This window comes from Lynx rufus, unplaced genomic scaffold (genome assembly GCF_022079265.1).
Source record: "Lynx rufus isolate CCGP_SWC_20201006 ecotype Redwood Valley unplaced genomic scaffold, mLynRuf1.p SCAF_5, whole genome shotgun sequence".
Taxonomy (NCBI): Eukaryota; Metazoa; Chordata; class Mammalia; order Carnivora; family Felidae; genus Lynx; species Lynx rufus.
The window spans coordinates 27817501-27840410 of NW_025814867.1; the positions used below are offsets into that span (position 1 = coordinate 27817501).

General features: G+C 41.0%; 1 protein-coding gene across 1 annotated transcript in view; it reads right to left on the reverse strand.

Annotated features, from left to right (window-relative positions):
• CPNE4 (copine 4) overlaps window positions 1–22910 on the reverse strand; it is a 493405-nt gene that overhangs the window by 161069 nt on the left and 309426 nt on the right. The window contains exon 3 of the mRNA XM_047100293.1: window positions 3335–3514. Coding sequence (XP_046956249.1) covers window positions 3335–3514 — 180 coding nt within the window. The remainder of the gene's footprint in view (window positions 1–3334; window positions 3515–22910) is intronic.

The following is a 22910-nucleotide window of genomic DNA, read 5'->3' on the forward strand; positions in this document are numbered from 1 at the left end:
TGATGCTTTCAGCTCAAGGAATGGAAAATCCCATCCCAGGAAACTTTATTATCTTATAATAAGGAGTCCACAGACAAGGTGGGCTCCATGTGCAGAATGTCAGCCAGTGCCTCCACCTGTTTTGGCTCTGACTTCCCCTTAGGGGTGCTCTCATCCTCATCCCTGCTACAAAGTGGCTGCAGTAGTTCCAAGAATGACAGGCAGAGACTCTTCATATGTGGGTGTTGGGTGTCTCCTTCTCTCTCTCTCTCCCTCTGTCTCTCTCTCTCTCTCTCTCTCTCTCTCTCTCTCGTTAGGCTAAAAAACCTTTCCAAGAAAAAACTGTCATGTTTTATTGATTAGAACTGGCCACCAGCCCACCTCTAAACCAATCTCTGGCAAAAGGGAATGGGATTCATATGATTGGCTGATAATACTCAGCATTCGCCCTCGAGCTAGGGATAGGGCTATTGTCCGCACAGCCACATGGTAGAAAATGATCAGGACCTGATGGCTTAAAGGGTGGAGTGACTGGCTTTTGGGTAGACAGCTGATATGATGCCCTGCTCATATACTCAGGCTCTATGACTTCAGTGCACACCATTGACTTCTGACCACCAGCACCTGCATTTCTTTGCTTGTAAGCTTCTTGGGATCTTTGGAACCTGTTTTGCAGCCTGTGAAATAAGCCAGAAATACTGGAGGATGGATGTTCCCACCCTGGAAAAAGCCCTCAATAACTGATGAACTATACATATATATATACATATATGATGAACTATACATATATATATATATATATATATATATATATATATATATATGTATCCCCAAGAATATAAATGCCCCTGTTCCTCACCTATGGGGTGAGATAACTCAGTGGTATCTGTTCTACACTGGTTTCCAGAATTTCCCCAGCAGAATTAAGCTCCGGTTGGCCACAGTGGTGGATGGCTTGACAACACTATTACAGGCTGCCTTCCTTTTCCTGTCTCACTTTTTCACTCTGCTATGGCATCTCCTTCACCTCCTTTGACTTCATATCTCAGAGTTAGCTTTGTGGGAAACCCAAATGAAGCTACTATGTACCATATGCCAAACTTCTTCCTGAATCCAGAGGCTTTGTATATAGTTTTCTCATCTGCTTGGAACATGTTTCCTCTTTCTTCTCACCTGATCCGCTTACTCTCCCTTTAAGTCTCAGTGTAAATGTCACTTCCCCTTGGAATCCTTCTTTGATCTCCTCTCCACCTGACACCATTCTCTCAGTTTTGCTCTCCTCCTCTTCTAATAGTTCTCCTTAGCAATAATTATAATGGCTGTAACTTAATTCATTATTTGCATAATTTAATTAATTACTTGCTTCCCACCTTTATTCCCAGCTAGACTGTGAGCTGCTTGAGTGTAGGGACAATGTTTTTAGCTCAACACTACACCGCTGACACAGAGTGGAGGGTCAAGGACTTACTGGCTGCTGGAAAGATGAGGGTTGTGACAGACTAAAGATGTAAGTTTGAGGGTTATTCACATGGACAAAATGATTAAATCTTTGGATGAAAAAGATCTTTGATTCACATGACTCCTACATTGATCTACATTTGTTTCTTAGGGAAGAATCTAACTTTTATACATGAGGGGATGTACATAATCTCAGAGAGAATCGTGGAGTGGCTCATTTATATCTATAAGATATGCCATTTAAATCATTGTATTTTATTTATATATTACAGAATTCTACCTGAAATCATTCATTCATTCATTCATTCATTCATTCATTCAATGCCTACTACTTATTAGGCATTGTACCTGGCAAGACTCTGGAACTATCTACCATCAATTCTTTTCAAAAGTCATGAGAGAGATTATATTTATGGAGAATATCCCAGAGTCCTTCTCTGCCTTCATCTACATTGGGCTTTTGGCTTTCATTAAAGGAACAAGGAACAATCTTATGAAAGTAATCACTATATTTGCTGAAAAAGGTACACGAGGACATTATTTATTTTGTCACTCAGTGCTCACAATGGAGAAATTAGTGATAAGTGGCATGAGGCATGGTAAAAACAAATAAACATGCAGGCTCGTCACCTCTTTGCCAGGCAGAATCTTCCTTACTAAACCGTAAACCACACCCTTGCCTCTGCATGGGATTGATGCAGGTTTTGTGAGGGTTGAGGTTTATATAGTTTGGAATCCTTTCAGAAAAAAGTACATGACTACAAATAAAAATGTCACATAGAGCCTTGGAAGCAGTTTACCCAAGTGAGGGGCTCTGAAGTTCAAGCTTCACTAGTTTTGTAGTAAATCAGCATCTGAGCTTGATTCAGTGAAACTGGGTCTCCTCTGCCCTTACCCCTGCCCTGGTTGTTCTGACCTCTAGGCCTTGTTTGTATTGATTTCTTACTTGAAAGGCCTTCCTCCTCCTTCTTACATCTATGGACCAAATTTTTTCAATGTTTGAATCCACAATGCCTCTGTGATTCTACCAAGCAGAAAGCTCTCCCTTCCTGAAGGCCTACAACCCTATGAATATAGCCCAGGATATTTTGTCTCATTATGGCTTAAGCTGCATCATGAATTACTTTTAGGTGTATGTAGTGTGCCTTCTCCAATTAGAATGTCCACTTCCTCCACACAAGGGCTATTTCTTCATTTAGACCTCCCCTCAGAACCTACTAAAGTTCTGGGCATGGCAGTAGGGAAGGGAAAAGTAAAAGTGTCCTGATGTAAAGTTACGGAGTTTATGGTGAGACCAACCTGGTTGGAGTTTTAGTTCTGCCACTTATCAGTGTGAGGCTTTAGGCCTAACTGCTCTGAGTCTTAGTTTTCTCATTTATAAATGGATATAATAATGTTTATTTCACATAATTGTGAGGATTAAGTAAAAGCATTTATTCATGCACCAAAAGCTATTTATCCCCTTTCTTGGGCCATTTTGGCACCAAAAGCTTGGAATACATGTACATGAGCAGTACTCCCTGCATCGGGGTTCTCATAGTTGAGTTGGAAGATGGAAATTTATAATGTCACAGCATAAGACTATATATAGCACACACAATCAGAGTGTAGAAAGTGCCCAGTAAATAGTTGTGAAATAACTGACAGAATGAAGGAATTCAAAAGAGAAAACAGTTAATTTTGCAAAATAAGTAAGTCTTCACATATTCGCTGCATCATCCCTATGTAAATATAAAGTTAACTATAATGGGTATTGCAGTGAATGGGAACTCCTAAAATGCTACGTGTAAAAGGAAAATAAAATCAAAGGGAGAAATAAAGCAGAGGAGACAGGAAAAAGGGGAGGAAGAGAGGCCCCAAGGAGGCAAGGAGTGGGAAGGGCCCTCTGTGGACCCACCTGGCCGAGCGTGCACTCCATGCCACCCAGGAAGTCGGCCTCCTTCAGCCCGTTATGGTTGCTGCTGATGTCATGAACTTCAAACCGCAGGCGCTGCACCTCTTCAAAGTAAAAGTCCACAGTGAACAGTTTTGAATACACCGGGTTTATGCAGGTGCGAATCACCTCTGTTCTGTCAACCTGCAAGGAGAGAAGAGAAAAAACACCAGGGATTAGGGCTTTTTATTATTACCCTTTAGGTGAAATAATCTTATGGTGATTCTCCTTCTTCCAAAACATAAATGCCCTCCATCAAGTCACCAGAGTGAAGCAGTTTGAAAGCACACAAGGAAGCACCATCAGAGAATGAGCCATGTGTCAAGGAGGGAAATCTTATTAGCATAATCTGAAGCTTTGTATTTAAAGATTAGAGCATGCTATACTGTTGGGTGTAATAAGGCAACAAGATGGATCAATTATTGGTGGCTTCCTGGAGCCTTAGGATGAGAAAGAGTCTGAAGGCACATTTGGGCTCAGGAGGAAAGAAATCTGTAAGAGATCAGTGAAGTCTGATGGGCACAATAATGGCAAATGACCATGCAGGTACCTCATTTTAACTAATCTTACCCTAACATTAGTTTTATAACTCCTGAGTCCTAGAATAATGAAGTGGGAAGGCCATGAGAATGGATATGAAGATGACTGCCTTTGGTCTCAAGTATACCTTTATTGGGTTTATAATGGTTACTCAGTCATTTTAATTCCCTGGGCCTTAGTTTCCTCATCAACAAAGTGAGGATTTGAAGATGAAAAGCCTCTTCTTGCTCTAACATTCCGTGAGTTATGATTCCCCTTGTCTTCTGTGATAATAACTCTTTATTTGCCCCTCTCTCCCAGATCTGTATTTGCCACTGTCCACCCTACTCTTGCCTCTGGACGTTGACCTCTATGGGTGGAATTGATTGGGCTCTATTACCCTGTAGGTTCTGCTTTGAGACATCCAAAGGCAAGACTTGGCAGGAGATCAGAGGGTGGGAGGATAGAGAGGTGCTGGCAGCACACCATGCCTCTGCACACAGAGATTCTGCTAGTAGAAGGAGGGAGCTTTTGCTGGGTTCTGGTAACACAATCACCCCTCCCTGTCTTGACCCTTCAGACTAAGGGGTGCTAATGACTTTCTGCTGTTGCTATCCCCAGTGAGCCTCACCGTCCTTAGTTGGCTCCCTTGTACTTGCCCATGTCCCTAGAAAGAGTCCCTCTAAAAAGAATTTAACACTTTAGATGAAACTCTCCGGGTATGCTGTTTTTGCTGGCACCCTTACCACTAAGGTTCTTTTCTTCTATGTCCAGCACATGTAAAAATACCATTTACAATACCATTTATATCCTGGGAAGTCTTAAAGGACCAAATTACAGTTAACCCAAGATCTTACAGTATTTCTCAACTGGAAATATCCATTACTCATATTTTACAGATCAACAGGAGCCTACATGTACTTTCAGCTTTCAAATAGAAACATGGTCTATTGGATACTTCCCAAGTGTCATTCATTAGCACAAATTGGGGAAACCATTTCCTGCATTTTTATTACGGTACAGGGAAATAGTCTCTCAAAGAAAAAAAATGAAGGGAAGGTGGTGTTTGACTGTATCATGCACATACATGTTATCAAGCAAAGAAAAAATTCAATACTTGCTGCAGCCTCCCTTGACATTCTTGCATTCAGTATTTTGACCCTGGCTCCAGCCCTCCCTATGGGCCCTGTGTGTGAGAGAGTTGTCCTATAAAGAACATCACCTGCTCTTCTTTTTATTTTTTATTTTTTAACATTTATTTATTTTTGAGACAGAGAGAGACAGAGCATGAACAGGGGAGGGGCAGAGAGAGAGGGAGACACAGAATCTGAAACAGGCTCCAGGCTCTGAGCTGTCAGCACAGAGCCCGACGTGGGGCTCGAACTCACAGACCATGAGATCATGACCTGAGCCGAAGTCGGCCACTTAACCGACTGAGCCACTCAGGCGCCCCTCACCTGCTCTTCTTGATGGGATGGACAATCCAGGTTGTGAGAAGGAGAATGTGATACTGGTCATGTCCCTGTCCAACAGATAGGAAACCAAATCCCAACCTATTGTTGACTAGGCAGACCAATGGTTATTTGACTACTCTGTCTTCTGCTTAAAGCTCAGTTTCTATTTGAGCTGGATTTTAGATTTTTATATAATGTTCATTCTGCAGAACAGGACTTAATATGTCATTGGTTGATTGTATAGGTACAAGGATTTACTGTACTGGCATATTTTTTTTCAGTTGTTAAGAAATCATTGTTTTGAATAATAGTGTAAGTCAGAGGTCACAAACAAGCAGTCTGCAAGTTCAAGCTGACTTGGGAACTGTTTTATTAGTCCCATTTAAAATTATTTTTCCCTTGGGGTGCCTGGGTGGCTTAGTTGGTTAAGCATCTGACTTCAGCTCACATCATGATCTCACGGTTCGTGGGTTTGAGCCTTACATCAAGCCCCACATCGAGCCCTGTGCTGACAGTGCAGAACCTGCTTGGGATTCTCTCTCCCTCTCTTTCTGCCCCTCTCCAACTCGCACTTCTTTCTCTCTCAAAATAAATAAATAAAAAGCTTTAAAAATATTTTTTATAAAAGTACTATTCCCTTAATTTGGCAACATAAAAGGCAATTACAGATAAAATAGAATAGTCCCATAGAAGGGACTATTTTTCTTCCCCCCCCCCCCCACCACCTTTGGAAAAAAATCAGAATGTCTGCCACCCTGGGGCCACATTTACATGGCAACAATTGGGGACTGCCTCATTCAGATGGGGCACTCACTCTCCAGTTTCCAAGCTATTCTCCCTAAGTGAGTTTCCTTGTCTGAGCCCTAGAGGTGTTTTTGCAATGTCTGGTCCAAATTCACAGAATAATGAGCCATATAAGAATTTTCATTACATTCATGTGGTGCCTTTTGATAGAGAATTTTGAAATAATCCCCAAGAACTAGCTTATAGGTGGATTTGACATCCTCAAGACACAGAAAAGGAATCTTCTCTCCTTGTGGATGGAAGAATAGAGTCCTAGGCAGGTTGAGATGATAAGAGATAGGAGACTGGAAATTCCACCCAGTTCTAATCTTTGTTCCTCTGCTTTAACCACCCCAGATGGCACAAAGGGCTAATGTGCACTGATTCTGCTGCTTTTCTTCTCACTTCTTGATCTTCATGTGGTGATTCCACGTAGATATAAAGTTCATGTTGGCATCAAGACACACACTTCAGACAGTCTATCCAAGGCAAGCTGCCAACATGCAACATGGAATGACTTGTTTTTTTGAGGGAAATGATTGGTTGGAAATAAACTAAGAAATACACAATTGTATTACCAATACAGATAATTTCCAAAGACAATCTCAGAGCCAGTAAGAATCCTAAAAGCATAGAGGAGCTCAGGAGAAGAAGGAGGATGAGGTAGAGGAAGAGCTTGCAATACTAAATGCATATTTAGAAGATGTTTCAAAACTTTCTCCATTCATAGTCATTAAGGGAGATGCATTATCTTTTCTGGAGACTGAAGTGAGGCTTAATCTGAGCAATAGAGCCTAGGATAGCTCATGTTCCTCATTGAAAGGCATCTAGATCAAGGTGACTGTTTTCCAAAAGACCATCCACTGATTGGTGCTACCAGCTGGGTTAGAATCAACCAGGCAGCCTTTTTTTTTTTTTTTTAAACTCTGGTTCCTATTCTCTACCATTGGTGATTTTGACTAAGCAAGTATAGGGTGGGACCTAGAAATCTGCAGTTTTAAAAGTGTCACAGTCAATTCTGATGCGGTAATATCAGAGTAAGGAAATTACGGAGATGTAGGGTCTATCCCTTGCTCTTGTGTGAGATTTTTTTTTTTGTCAAGGTTTATTTTAATCTTGCTGGTCCTGTTACCCAGTCTTCAAAAATTCTGCTTATCTCCTTTCCTCCCTAGTTATAACTACTGATATATTCATGCTGCTTTATAATTTGCAGAACATGCTTACATCCAGTTTTTTATTTGATTCTTATAGCAATCATGTGATGTAACTTTGTACTATCTCAAAAATGAGAAAAGTCAAGGACAAATACCAGCACATGGTACTGGATGATAGAATGAGCACCTGAACTCATGCCTTTGGACCTCAAAGCCTGGACTATTTTCCTTAATTCAAGTTTCCTCATGAGAATTCCTTGAAAGAAATGAAAAATGTGGCTAGGTTATGGTATGATGGCAATAGAATCAATGATCAAGTACTGCTTTTGCTGAGATGCTTTTAAAAATTTCATCTAGGGGTGCCTGGGTGGCTCAGTTGATTGAGTGTCCAACACTTGATCTTGGCTCAGGTCATGATCTCACAGTTTGTGGGATTGAGCTTTGCATCAGGCTCTATGCTGAGCATGGAGCCTGCTTGGGGTTCTCTCTCTCCCTCTCTCTCTCTGCCTCTCTCTCTCTCACACACACACACAGAATAAATAAACATTAAAAAATTTTTCATCTAAAACATTTTTCAGTATAACGTTGAAGTGTATAATAGTTAATAGTTATAAAAGGCATGTTGTGTCAAGGTATCTACTTTTTAAAATTTTTTAAAAAATTTTCTTTTATTTTTGAGAGATATAGAGCACAAACAGGGGAGGGGCAGAGAGAAAGGGGGACAGAGGATCTGAAGCAGGTTCTGCTGAGAGCAGAGACCCTGATGTGGGGCTCGAACTCACAAACCATGAGACTGTGACTTGAGTGAAGTTGGACACTTAACTGACTAAGCCACCCAGGCACCCCAAAGGTACTTTAAAAATGCATTACTCAGGTTCAGTTGACATATAATAAATCACATCTATTTAAATCATGCAATTCAATAAGTTCTGATATATGTACATACTTGTGAAACCATGATCACAATCAAGATAGTGAACATAGCCATTACCCCTTCAAGTGTCCTCATGCCCCTCCATAACTCTTTCCTCCCATCTCTCCCCCTACCCATTCCCAAGAAACTACCCATCTGCTTTCTGTTATGATAGATCAGTTTGTATCCTCGATAAGCTTATATTATGGTATATAGTCTTTTTTGTCTTATTCTTTCATTCAGTATAATTATTCTGAGATTTATTCATTATTATGTACATCAATAGTTCATCTTTTTTATTGCTGAGTAATATTCCACTGATGTCCAATTGGATTGTTTCCAGTTTGGCTATTATACTGCCTTACTTATTCATGTACAAGCATTTGTATGGACATATATTTCTTCTTTTGGGTAAATACATAGTATTGACATAGGTGTATGTTTAATTTAAAAAATTTTAATAGGTGTGCAGTGGTATCTCATTGTGATGTAAATTTGCATGTTCATAATAACTAATGATCAACATCTTTTTATATGCTTATTTGCCATCTATTTATCCTTCTTAAAATTTTTTAATGTTTATATATCTTTGAGAGAGAGAGACAGAGTGTGAGTGAGGGAGGGGCAGAGACAAGAGAGATACAGAATCTGTAGCAGGCTCCAGACTCCAAGGTGTCAGCACAGAGTCCGATACAGGGCTCAAACCCATGGACAGTGAGATCATTACCTGAGCCAAAGTTGGACACTTAACCGACTGACCAACCCAGGAGCCTCTGCCATCTATATATCTTCTCCGATGAAATATCTGTTGAAATCATTTGACAGGCACTCTCTTTTCATCCTTATGAGAACATTATGAAGTAAGTACTGTTATAATCCCCTCTTACCAGGAGGTAGAGAGACTCTGTAACTTTCCCAATTTCACACAGCTTGCAAAAGGTAGGATTTGAACCTAGGTAGTCAAGCTCCTGAGTCTGTGTGTTTTACCTTTATGTTATACAGTCATGAAAACTTGAAGTTTTTCCACCTAAACCATGTTGCTCAGAGTAATGCACACACTAGATGACAAATGTAAAATGTGGAGGTGGTAGGGAAATTCAGTGAGTGACGTTGTGGTTGTGCCTCTGCAGATTGGTTTATCCGCTGGGCATATTAAAGGTATAATGGGGGCCCTGAACATCATCCATAGGGACTGGATTGTGTAGGGAACAAATGTCATCATGAAATGGTTCAAGACTATGCACAGAATGGCTGTCTACTCCCTTGGGCTTCCAAGGGCTGGAAAAGATGTGAGGGATGTGAGGACTAAGCAATGTGATGATATTAGTGGGGGGAAGGTAAAGCCAGGAGACAAAACTAATGCCAGTCATTGAGTGGTCTAAGGTTTCTGGAGAAGTACAGGCCCTTATCCCAAAGATAACAGGTACTGGTGAAGAAAGACATCATGAGCCAGAGAGAGACGCAGGATTCCCTCCACCCCAACTCTGGCAAGCTTATAATAAATTTTTCCTTCAAACTGATATTCCTTAAATATTTCCTCAATATTTACTTAGTGACGGTTGGAAGAAAAGAAAGGATTTATTATCTTTTTTCAAACCACATAACTACCAAGGGGATGTATTAAACCACATAAAATTTAGGTAATAAAAATAAATCACTGAGCCATCAGAAATAGTGTTATTCAATTTCAGGATTTCAGCTGCTAGCGGCTGCTGATTTCAAGTGACTGGCTGCAGCACTGGTGGCTTGCCCTATAGCTGCAACAAACACAAAGCACTCAACAGAGATGATAGGATGATGCTGTGAGATGTGGCTTTTATTTTCAGTTTAAGTATATTCTCTACTTTGATAGGACTAGAACTCTTCAACATTTTACTGGTTATATAAAGAGTCACATGTAGAAACTTGAGTTTACTGGTGCCATTTTTTAAGATATGTCTATATTCTGGGGTCGCATCATTCCTGGTTGCCTGGCTGGCCTACCGCATGGATGGGGTGTGCCTGCTCATCAGTTTCTAAAACTGAAGATATGCTTGATATTTGGCAGCTTTTGCTTCCCTCTATCGTAAAATACCAGGCAGAAGCTGACCTCCCACCTGGACACGTTCGTTTAGCTTAGGGTTTCTCACTGGGGATAACACTCACTTTCCTGGAGGCACTTGGAAATGTGGAGAGGTGTTTGGAGTTGTCACTGAGGGGGTGACGTCGCTGGATGCTACCTATCTGACATTGGAGACATGAGTCCTGATCAACGCAGACTTACACGTGCCCTAAAGCTAGTGGTGTCCCCTAGTAATCCAACCTTCACCCTCAACTAAAAAAACAAACTTCTCCGAGGTTCTCTGGTTCTCAGAACCATCTGCATGAATGTAATTGTTAGCCAACAAAGGAATAAATAGTGGGGTCCTCTAGAGAGAAATGCTGGAAGACACCTCCTATTTGAAGCAATCATAAAAATTTTGTGGGGGTAACACCCTTCCCAAAAGCCACCTCCTTAGAGAATCCTTTTGACCCCTGCCCAGTAAATTATTTTATTCGGTCCTGAAGTGGATGGCAAGTTGGGTGATGACCAATGGTGATAATAACTTTTCTACTCAGGCAAAGGAAGGGGTGAGGTACAAAAGTGATGCACCTTTATTGTATACCTTCTTATCTTTCCACAGAAGGCACTCTATATGTCATCTTTAGTCTTTACCTTCATTGATTTTAAAACATAATTTTATTTCACACTTTAGCATATTTAAACTCGAGAGGCATGTTATAATTGATGATATGCCATTGTTTAATTGGAAGCATCTTTTCTTAACTGGTGATACATAAAAGTGCTTCATTTTACCACAGATTTATCACTTTACAAATGAATCTGTTAAATATATCATCCTTATTGTGCAGATAATAAAATCAAACTGCATTGGAAAAGCAGTGGCAAAAGCAAGGTTCAAACCCAGTCCGTCTGACTCCAAAATATATGTTCTTTCTTCTGTACCATTTGTTATGGGTTGAATAATACCCCTCAAAATTCATATGTTGAAGTCTTAATCATCAGTACCTCAGAATGTGACCTTATTTGGAATAGGATTGTTATAGAAGAAATTTGTTAAATGAGGAGGAGGTTGTACTAGATTAGGGTAAACCCTGATCTAATACAACTGGTCTTTTATAAAAGAATAAATTTGGACACAGACAAACATACATGGAGATATCCTGTGAACATGAAGGAAGAGACTGGAGAATCTAAGCAACATCAAAGGTTGCCAGCAAATCCCCAGGAGCCAGGAGACAGGCATGGAAAAGATTCTCCCTATTGCCCTCAGGAGGAACAAACTCTGGCAACATTTTGATCTTGGACTTCCAACCTCCCAAACTGTTAGAGAATAAACTTCTGTTGTTTACCCCAATCTGTGGTACTTTGTTACCTAGGAAACAAATACACCGTTCTACCTCTCTCAAGAAATATCCATTCTGGCTTTTTTTCACGGATTTATCTCCAAAAAAGGCACTCTTCACCCACCACATGGTAAAACCTTCAAATGCTCTAGATTAAACTGAGTAAGTAGTTCAGGATTACAAATGTCTCTCTATTGATCCATTGAACCCTCGTGGCATCTTAGCCTGGCTATACGCTTAGCCTGGCTCCATGTAATAGGACCTCTTGTGCTCTTGTGCCAGCTAGGTTCTATTTTGGGGGCCCTGGAGCTGAGCCTGCTAGAGAACTAGAGCTAGACAGTCCTTTGTCACCTGACATAGCTCCAGGCTTGTATTGTTCAGAGTGGACATCACCTTGCCCAGGAGTGTGGCTCAGAAGTCAATAAAATGAGCATCAACCTATAAGCACCTTCATAGAGGTCTTTAGTGTCACAATGATGGGTTCTGGTTCTTCCTATTCCTTTTTGGCCCTCTCCAGCCCCTCTAGGCTGCTGGCTCCATCCATACAGAGCCAGAGTCAATGCTGACTAAATCAGCATACTGGCAGGGGGCTCAAATATGTCTTCCTGTACTGAATGCCTCTGTGTCCTCTACAGCTATTCCTTTTCCTCAACATGAGTGCCCAGTTTGTGTGGCTTAGTTTCCTGCTTTCTACTCCATGTCTCATTGTCTTGAGCCCCAGCCCACTTAGCTTAGGGGTTTTGTCATTGCACCAGTGCTATACAATAGAAATTTCCATTATGATGGAAATGTTTTAAATTTGCACTGCCCAATATGGTAGCCACCAGCCAGATATGGCTACTGAGCACTTGAAATGTGGCTAGTGGGCCTGAGGAATTGAATTTTAAATTCAATGAGAGTGCAGCTCTCATGAATAGGATTAGTGGCTTTATAAAAGAGATCCTGGAGAGCTCCCTTTCCTCTTCCACCATGTGAGGAGATAGTGAGAAGCTGGCAGTCTCTGAACCAGAAAGAGGACTCTCACTAGGCAATGAACTTACCAGTACCTTGATCTCAGACTCCCTTGAGCTAAACTTCCTAGCCTCCAGAACTGTGAGAAATAAACTCATATTGTTTATGAGCTACCCATTCTATGGTATGGCTAAACTACCTAGTAGTTTAAAAATCTTAACCAATGTCCACAGTTAAGTTTGAAAACCAGTAATATTATATTACCAACTGTTATGACTCAGCCCCAAGGTACACAGAGACCAGGAAACAAAGTATTGTGGGATCTATTCTGAGTGTCACACCCCAGCTCCTGGATCAGACTTTGTATACTGGTACATTTCTGCTTTTTTGGAAGCTGCTATTTTGACTACTGCTCATTTTGCTATAGGACACGAAGACTGAATGAAATAACCACATTATGGGTTGGTTTATTCAGATGTCTTATCCAACTGAGCACTCCATTAATGGTGTGCTCCCAATTTGTAAAGCAAGAGTTAGTGAATGTGGTGGTTATTCTCCTTTGCATCTCCAGATCTTTCTGCTCTGCTCTGTGCCCCAAGAAACTGGCCTGCATGGGTTGATTCATTTGGTTTTTTTTCTGCATTCTGTCTCCTTCAGCCAATGGGATGTGCAAGTAGGAGATCATAAAGTGGGAGGAAAGAGAGGTTGGTATGTTTTGCTTGCCCCTTCCCTGCCTCATGTTGCAATTTTGGCAATGACTATGTCCCTCCCCCTACAAATCTCCTAGAAATGCTTCCTGAAAGGCTCTAGCTCTCACTGGGTTCTGGTAACACTACTACTTCTGCCTTCCCAGTAAGCCTAGTGGTAGTTTTTCACTATTGCCAGTCTTTGAGCATCTCAGCATCTCTTGCTAATCCCTCTAACTTTGCTGACACAGCTATAAATGTTTCCTTTATAAACATATTTTTTGGCTGAAACTCTGACTGATTCAGGTATGCCCTTAAAAATGGCCCGAGATACCGCAAAACCTGGAAGAGCCTTTCATCCCCCAAGGGGAGATGGAATTTTGTCCAGTCTGGTGGCTCATGATGAGTGAATTCTATGATCTTTTAGGACCTCGAAAAGTGGTAATCCATGTGGGATTCATGTGGTAACTTCTTCTTTAGCCACAATATTGTATTCCTCAATCATGTTCAACAATGGATCATAAAGGACATTTATTGAGAACTTAGTATGCACCAGGCATTGTCCTAACCCCTTCACATATATTATTCCACTTAGTCACCCCAACAACCACATATTACCACTACCACTATTTTACATATGAGGAAACTTAGGGTCAAAGAAGTTAACTTGCCCAAAGTCACCAGCTATTAAATGATAGAGCCACTTGGGATTTCCCCTAAACTTCTTTCCTGGCACATGGCATCTCTCTTAAAGAGAACACATCTATTTAGGTACCCTCTGACTACAGTGATTTTAAGAAGTACCCTTCCCAACACTCAATACTCCAAATGCTCTTTGAGAAGAAAACAATCTTTAACACCTTCAGCTGGGTGACAGACCCTAAAGTCTTTTTAGTGTGACTGTTGAGTATCCAGTGCACCTTTCTCAGTCTTCAAACTTTCTCTATATTTTCTATATATATTCTATATATATTTTCTATATATATTTCTATATATATATATTTCTATATTTTCCCTTCTTCTATATTTTATTCTTCAAGTTTCCTTCACTTAGCTAGAGCCTCTTTAGAATAACTCAGGAGAAAACTGAATGCTCTAAGCCAAGAGGACATAAGAAGATTCTATAACAGGGGTGCTGGGGTGGCTCAGTCGGTTAAGCATCCAACTCTTGATTTTGGCTCAGGTCATTATCAGTTCGTTGGTTCGAGCCCTGCATTGGGCTCCATGCTGACAGTGCAGAGCCAGCTCAAGATTCTCTCTCTGGGTCTCTGCCCCTTCCCCATCAAAATTAATTAATTAAAAAAAGAAGATTCTATAACATAAATGGTGTTTTTCTTTTTTTTTTTTGACGTTTATTTATTTTTTTGAGACAGAGACAGAGCATGAAAAAAGGTGGGGCAGAGAGACAGGGAGACACAGAATCGGAAGCAGGCTCCAGGCTCCGAGCCATCAGCCCAGAGCCCGACGCGGGGCTCTAACTCATGGACCGTGAGATCGTGACCTGAGCTGAAGTCGGACGCTTAACCGACTGAGCCACCCAGGCACCCCATAAATGGTGTTTTTCAATCTTAAATCAGTTGCCTTCTACCTCCCACTCCAGCTGTAAGCTGGCACATAAATATCAAGCAATCAGAAACTGCCTCACAAAATTCACTCCTGCCTTCTAAAAGCAGGCAGGGCCTGCAGGATTGGGAGTGGGAAGGTGTTGGATTGCAGGTCACTCCAAGTTGTGGCTAATGTCAGATCCTCCTCATCCAGGAGCTTGGAGGCTAATCCCACACAAGTGCAAAGCAATTTGCACTTCACTCAGATGTTGCTTATTAACAGGATGTTCCCACCTTCTCATCTCTCTGTCACAGCTGTGGAGTCCTCTGGAAAGGTCGTCCAAGGCTGGAGAGCCTTAGTTTTCTTATTAATTGATGTTTGAAATAGTGAAAAGAAACTCATCTACAGGGTGCTGTGTACGCATCCCAAGTCCAACATGCTCACCAGCCAGCACACTGTGAAGGTGGACTCGCCAAGGCGTGCTTCCGCCTTCCTCATAATAGCTGTCCACGTGCACAGATGAAGCAGTAAGAGGTTGTCCATAGCTTGGGGTCAGCCCCCTGGGTCCCAATTCCTTCTTCCCCAACTCCTTTAGAATTACCAATATCCATTCTGCTTGTAAGTCAATTGCCAATTGTCCAAGTTGTGAATCAGTCACGTGATCCAGGTGGCCCTTCTCCAAATGTCACTGGGTAGTGAGAGCACATCAACCTTATGCCCACAGCATTCTTTCATTAACGGAGGGGTGCTTACCTCTTCTTGACACTTTGCTTTTCTCATGAGGCATATGCCGCTGATAGCAGTTATCTCAGATCTTTTATTCTTAGTTCATCAAGTATAAAAATGGCAGCACCTTTTATCCTGCTCTTAGTTCAGAGTGATTGGCGGGAATGTGGTGTTACAAAGGTACCTGAGGCTATCTCTGTATTTAGTGGGACTATTGATCACTTAGCAATGTCTTCCCTGGGTGTAGGAGGAGGTAGGAGTGGCTAATGTGTTACACGTATGTCATTCCTCTTCTACTCCAGTGATTCAACGTTTAGCAGAGGAAACAGAGGCCCATGGGTCTTAAAATGACATTCCCTAATTCAGGAAGCAATTGAGATGTCGATCCAGCTAGATTCCCTGACTCCTGGTGCACTGCTCCATCTCACCACATCAAACCTCTTATTCCATGACTTCCTGAATATACAACTTATAGGATCCAGGGCCTGGTGTTTTAGAAATCACAGTTTAACACACAAAAAACCACACATACACATCTAGCCTTTTTTGTTGGTTTTATCAATAAGAACAAATCCCCCACAACATCTAAGACAAAATTCTGGAAAACAAATCCTCTGAAGGGGGCAACACTATGGAACTAGGCCACACCAAGAAATGGGCTAGCAGGTGGCTCCCTACACAAGCATCAGTCAAAGAGGTCCTGGAACCAAGCCAGATGTGACTGGTCAGCTAAGAGAATGGTGCATGATCAGACATCACTGAATGTCCTTTGAATGGGGTGATTAATGCTTTCGAGCAGCATTCTGGAACATGCACTGTAGCACACTAGCTCTGAAAGCAGCTCCTGGAAGTAAAGCACTCTGTAGTCAAACGAGTTTTGAAAGCCCACCCTACTATCCCTTTTTCTTAGAAAGCCATCAAGAGGGATTTATATTAAAGGTTTTTGGGGCGCCTGGGTGGCGCAGTCGGTTAAGCGTCCGACTTCAGCCAGGTCACGATCTCGCGGTCCGTGAGTTCGAGCCCCGCGTCGGGCTCTGGGCTGATGGCTCGGAGCCTGGAGCCTGTTTCCGATTCTGTGTCTCCCTCTCTCTCTGACCCTCCCCCGTTCATGCTCTGTCTCTCTCTGTCCCAAATAAATAAATAAACGTTGAAAAAAAAATTTTTTTTTTAAAAATAATAAAGGTTTTTGAGTTCTGCAGCAAAGAAATGTGTTAACTTTTCTAGTATTTTCCAAACTTTTTAAACCCTCCTTTTCTTTTCAGAGATACATATGTTAACACCCAACAACATATATTTTAAAGAGCTTTCCTTAAAGTGTTATGAAAATAGGTAGAGTAGTAGAGAGAAATGAGTTTCTTCTCAGCCTCAGGTGGATTTTAATATGTGCCACAGGCCCCTGACCCTCTGTCCACAGTCAATTTAGACCACGCAGCTTTGTTTAGCCCTATGTCGCAGGCCCTGCTGAGTGACACATCTGGGGTGTTGCCCATTTGCTAGTCAGTGGCTATATACCTGGATTTTCTTTTCACTGAAACCCAACAGCCAGCACCCACTCCTTCTGCCCCATATATATATATATATATATATATATATATATATATATATATATACATATACATATATATATACATATATATATATTGCTTTACTACTTTCTAAAAGATTTCTTCTTGAAGGCAAGGAATTTCCAATATTTTACTCTAGTTGTTAATTTATTTTTTAATTTTTTTTAAATGTTTTATTTTATTTTTGAGACAGGGAGAGACAGAGCATGAACAGGGGAGGGTCAGAGAGAGGGAGACACAGAATCTGAAACAGGCTCCAGGCTCTGAACTGTCAGCACAGAGCCTGACACGGGGCTTGAACCCACGGACCGCGAGATCATGACCTGAGCCAAAGTTGGCCGCTCAACCGACTGAGCCACCCAGGTGCCCCCTATTTGTTAATTTAAAAGTTGAAGCTGCTCACACAGGGTTGAGAGAAAGCATGGTAGGATGGATACCCAACATTTTAGAAGCACATCCTCTTTGTTTAATCCTGATCATCTGGGACTTGAGTCCCCCATCAGTAGGCTGAATACTAGAATGTGCTAGACTAATACAATGACAGCTCCCTCTCCACCCAGAAGATTCAACTACTCCATATACTACAAAGCTCTCCAAATGCATATTTTCCCCCTCCTATTCCTGTTTCTTTCCTTGTAAACATCAGAGAGAGAGAGAGAGTTTTTGATAAATGAAAAGGATTGGTAATCAGAAAATTAATCTCAACGGATTTTCAATTCACTGCCAACCACTCATTGTGCCACTGATTCTTTGTGGCAAGTACTCTAAGGCTGTCACAAGATAATGTCTTTATTAGAAGAGGTAAAAATCCTTCTCTTTCTTTTTTTCCCTTTCCATTCTTAAACTTCCCCTGTATTTACATACACATGTACATACAGCACACAATGCTTCTTTTATGGAGCATATGTCTCTTTTAGAAGTGTCTTCCACTGATGCGGTGACATCACTCTTACTCATTTGTCAGTCATCCTGTCATACTGAAGAGCTTCACCTTGGGGTGCTTCACTAGATATAAGCACTATTAGTGAGTGGAGCCAAATCTCTAAGTGATGAACTTGCCCATCACACTATCATCACCATCAGCATCATTAAAATGATCATCCATAACCAATATTTATTACAGGCCCAATTTTATAAGCATGGGGTTGGGCACTCTCATGATTATAAAAAAGTAGCAAATCAGTAATATCTGGAGTGATTTGACAGCTTACCATGGGCTCTGTGCTAAGTTCCTAATGCTCACTCTCTCCTTGAAGTTATACAATAGCCCTTCTATGTTGGCTGTTTGCTCAACAGGTGAGAAGCTTCAGGAAATGTAATCCAAAATATTGCTTTCTTGTAGCCACATCAGTGATTTCAGTGCCTAACCTTGGCCCCCTGAAAGATAGTGTTTTCACTTCAAATAGCAAAGTGTATTCATTCACTCAGTGAAGATTTAATGAATGCATGTGATTTTTCCAGTACTGAGCTAGGTCCTAGGGGTTCAGCCTTAAACTAAATACATTATCATTCAACCCAGAGCATGGAGTCCAGTTCATAACATAGATGTCCTACTCAAGGTCCCATTTACTCCGTGGTAAGCCTTGAGTACACAGGTAGGACATTCTGTGTAGTGGTGGCTATTGGCAACACTGTGGTGCCCTGCAGGGGAGACATTGCTGCTCACAGAAAGCAAGACAGAAAACAAATTCTCATAAGTGACATCTTTAGATGTACAATGTGTGTAACGAATTCGAGTGGCTCTTCATCAGTTCTGCAAGCCCATTATGCACATTTTATCTGATTTGGCAGCTGTTTTGGGAGCAAGGCTAAATGCTTTTTGTATTTGTATGGCAAGACATCAGGCTTTCAGGAATTAACAGGCTGAGGCCAAAATGAAGCAGATTTTGGTCCCATACAAAGACCTTTCTTACAATCAGAAAAACCTGAAGAAGGAATAAGATACCACTTAGCAGGAATGAAGAAGAGGAGATTTAAATAAGAGATGCAGGGAGGGATGAGGAATAGACTAATTCTTTTTTTTTTAATGTTTATTTATTTTTGAGAGAGAGAGAGAGAGAGAGAGAGAGAGAGAGAGAGAGAGAGAGAGAGACAGAGTGCGAGCAGGTGAGGGGCAGAGAGAGAGACAGAGACAGAGAATCCAAAGCTGGCTCCCAGCTCTGAGCTGTCAGCACAGAGCCTGACATGGGGCTCCAACCCACAAGCCATGAGATCATTACCTGAGCCAAAGTCCGATGCTTAACTGACTGAGGCACCAAGCGACCCACGGAATGGACTAATTCTTAAGGTTTATTCTAACTCTGGGATTCTAATTCTATGCCTGATTCCAAATAAGATTTTTTTTTAACTGGCTTTGATGGCCAGAGAATGGACAGTTTTTAATTACTTAGAGAATAAGCTTAGTGGTTATAGATTGTTCATGGTTCATTTCCAGCTTGCTGGCTTTTCTTGATCCAATGTGAGGTCTATTTTTCTTGGCCTAGTACATATGCACAAACATAGGCAAAACAGAATGAATGTATTAATTATGACTTTTTACTTTCTATATTTTTCATGCTTTCATATCTTGAGGTCCTGCTGACCATGGAGGGTCTGGTCTGTCCCTGTTAGGGCTGGCTAATTCTTAGAGACAGTAAAGAAACCTGGATCATGACCTTCGTATGCAAACCAACGAATTCACAGCCCATACCCCCAGTGACCTCCTTTGCCCAGCTCTTATGCTCTGGGCCATGATTTCTATCCCAATCAGCCCAGGGACAGTTAACAGACTGCTAGGGTTAGCCCCTATTCTATGGAGCTCACTGAAATTATTCAAACTAGCTAATCCTTAATCTGTACCCTGCCTTGCTCATTCTTTTTTTTTTTGTTTAGCCTTTAAATTTTTTTTTTTAAATTTACATCCAAATTAGTTAGCATATAGTACAACAATGATTTCAGGAGTAGATTCCTTAATTCCCCTTACCTATTTAGCCCATCCCCCCCTCCCACAACCCCTCCAGTAACCCTCAGTTTGTTCTCCATATTTATGAGTCTCTTATGTTTTGTCCCCCTCCCTGATTTTATATTATTTTTGCTTCCCTTCCCTTATGCTCATCTGTTTTGTCTCTTAAAGTCTTCATATGAGTGAAGTCATATGATTTTTGTCTTTCTCTGACTGAATAATTTCACTTGGCATAATACCCTCCAGTTCCATCCACATAGTTGCAAATGGCGAGATTTCATTGTTTTTGATTGCTGAGTAATACTCCATTGTATATATATACCACATCTTCTTTATCGATTCATCCATTGATGGATGTTTGGGTTCTTTCCATTCTTTTTGTTGGTATGTTGCTATTGTTGATAGTGGTGCTATAAACATTGGGGTGCATGTGCCCATTCAAAACAGCATAGCTGTATCCCTTGGATAAATACCTAGTAGTGCAATTGCTGGGTCGTAGGGTAGTTCTATTTTTAGTTTTTTGAGGAACCTCCATACTGTTTTCCAGAGTGGCTGCACCAGCTTGCATTCCCACCAGCAATGCAAAAGGGATCCTCTTTCTCTGCATCCTCACAACATCTCTTGTTGCCTGAGTTGTTAATGTCAGCCATTCTGACAGGTGTGAGGTGGTATCTCATTGTGGTTTTGATTTATATTTCCCTGATGATGAGTGATGTGGAGCATTTTTTCAAGTGTCAGTTGGCCATCTGGATGTCTTCTTTGGAGAAGTGTCTATTCATGTCTTTTGCCCATTTCTTTACGGGATTCTTTGTGTTTTGGGGTGTTGAGTTTGATAAGTTCTTTGTAGATTTTGGATACTAACCCTTTATCTGATATGTCATTTGCAAATATCTTATTCCATTCTGTTAGTTGCCTTTTAGTTTTGCTGACTTTCCTTCGCTGTGCAGAAGCTTTTTATTTTGATGAGGTCTCAGTAGTTCATTTTTGCTTTTTTTCCCTTGCCTCCGGAGACGTGTTGAGTAAGAAGTTGCTGCGGCCAAGATCAAAGAGGGTTTTGTCTGCTTTCTCCTCGAGGCTTGTGATGGCTTCCTGTCTTACATTTAGGTCTTTCATCCATTTTGAGTTTATTTTTGTGTATGGTGTAAGAAAGGGGTCCAGGTTCATTTTTCTGCATGTCACTGTCCAGTTTTCCCAGCACCACTTGCTGAAATGACTGTCTTCATTCCATTGGATATTCTTTCCTGCTTTGTCAAAGATTAGTTGGCCATATGTTTGTGGGTCCATTTCTGGGTTCTCTATTCTGTTCCATTGATCTGAGTGTCTGTTCTTGTGCCAGTACCATACTGTCTTGATGATTACAGCTTTGTAGTATAGCTTGAAGTCTGGGATTATGATGCCTCCTGCTTTGGTTTTCTTTTTCAAGATCGCTTTGGCTATTCGGGGTCTTTTCTGGTTCCATACAAATTTTAGGATTATCTATTCTAGCTCTGTGAAGAATGCAGGTGTTATTTTGATAGGGATTGCATTGAACATGTAGATTGCTTTGGGTAGTATTGACATTTTAACAATATTTGTTCTTCCTATCCAGGAGCATGGAATATTTTTCCATTTTTGTGTGTCTTTTTCAATTTCTTTCATAAGCTCTCTGTAGTTTTCAGTGTGTAGATTTTTCACCTCTTTGGTTAGATTTATTCCTAGGTTTTTATGGTTTTTGGTGCAATTGTAAATGGGATCGATTCCTTGATTTCTCTTTCTGTCGCTTCATTGATGGTGTATAGGAATGCAACCGATTTCTGTGCATTGATTTTATATCCTGCAACTTTGCTGAATTCATGAACCAGTTCTAGCAGTTTTTTGGTGGAATCTTTTGAGTTTTCCATATAGAGTATCATGTCATCTGCGAAGAGTGAAAGTTTGACCTCCTCCTGGTCGATATGGATGCCTTTTATTTCTTTGTGTTGTCTGACTGTAGAGGCAAAGGCTTCCAATACTATGTTGACTAACAGTCTGCCTTGCCCACTCTTTTCCATGAAAAGCACAGTAAAGACTCTATCACGTGCTTCTCCTTACCCTCTCTGCCTCCTGACTGACTGCAGTCCTTCCCAATGTGGCCCAGTGTGGGCATGTAGCATGTCTTCTGTCTGCGGGGAAATAGAAGTACAAATCTCTTCCTTTATGATAATCATTCTGTGTCTATATGTCTTATCATACCTGATTAAAATAAATCCAGGTACCCTTGAAACAATGTAACTGTAGGTAGGCAGACAATTTGATAGAAAAGAAACAACTAAAATGGAAATTTAGGGATTATTCTGTGGATTTAATAGCTTTCCCCTGGTCTCTAAGATTAGTAAAGGAAAGATACTGACATTTATGGAGCATTTACTTCATAGAGCTATGCTCATATAATATTACCTAAGTCTCAGCACACAACAACATTACAAGGTAGCAAGGTAGATACAATCAATGCCTTTATTTTAAAGGCCACGAAACTGACACCTGAGGAAGTTAAATAATGCCCAAGGTCACACATTCAGCACCTGGCAGTGCTGAACAAGAAGCCAGGCTTTCTGTTACAGGTTTTATTTATTTATTTATTTATTTAAATCATACCCCAGTTGTCACTTTCCACACCAAATATGAATGTCAGAGCAGCCTTCCTTCATTCTGCTTCAAGGTAGAAAACACAGAATGGGAAAGGATTCTGCTCATCTCCTACTCACAGAGCCAGTTGGATTCTTGAGACAACAGCATATGCTAGACTTGATGAATGAAAAAAGCATGTTTATAAGCAAGTAATATGGGTACAGGATAAGGCATATAAGGTACTGAAACTCAATCTGTCTAGTGTGGCTTCAGATGGCACTTGCCTCTGGCTGATGGAGCCAAGTGTCTCCCAGCCCTAGCCTCAGGCAG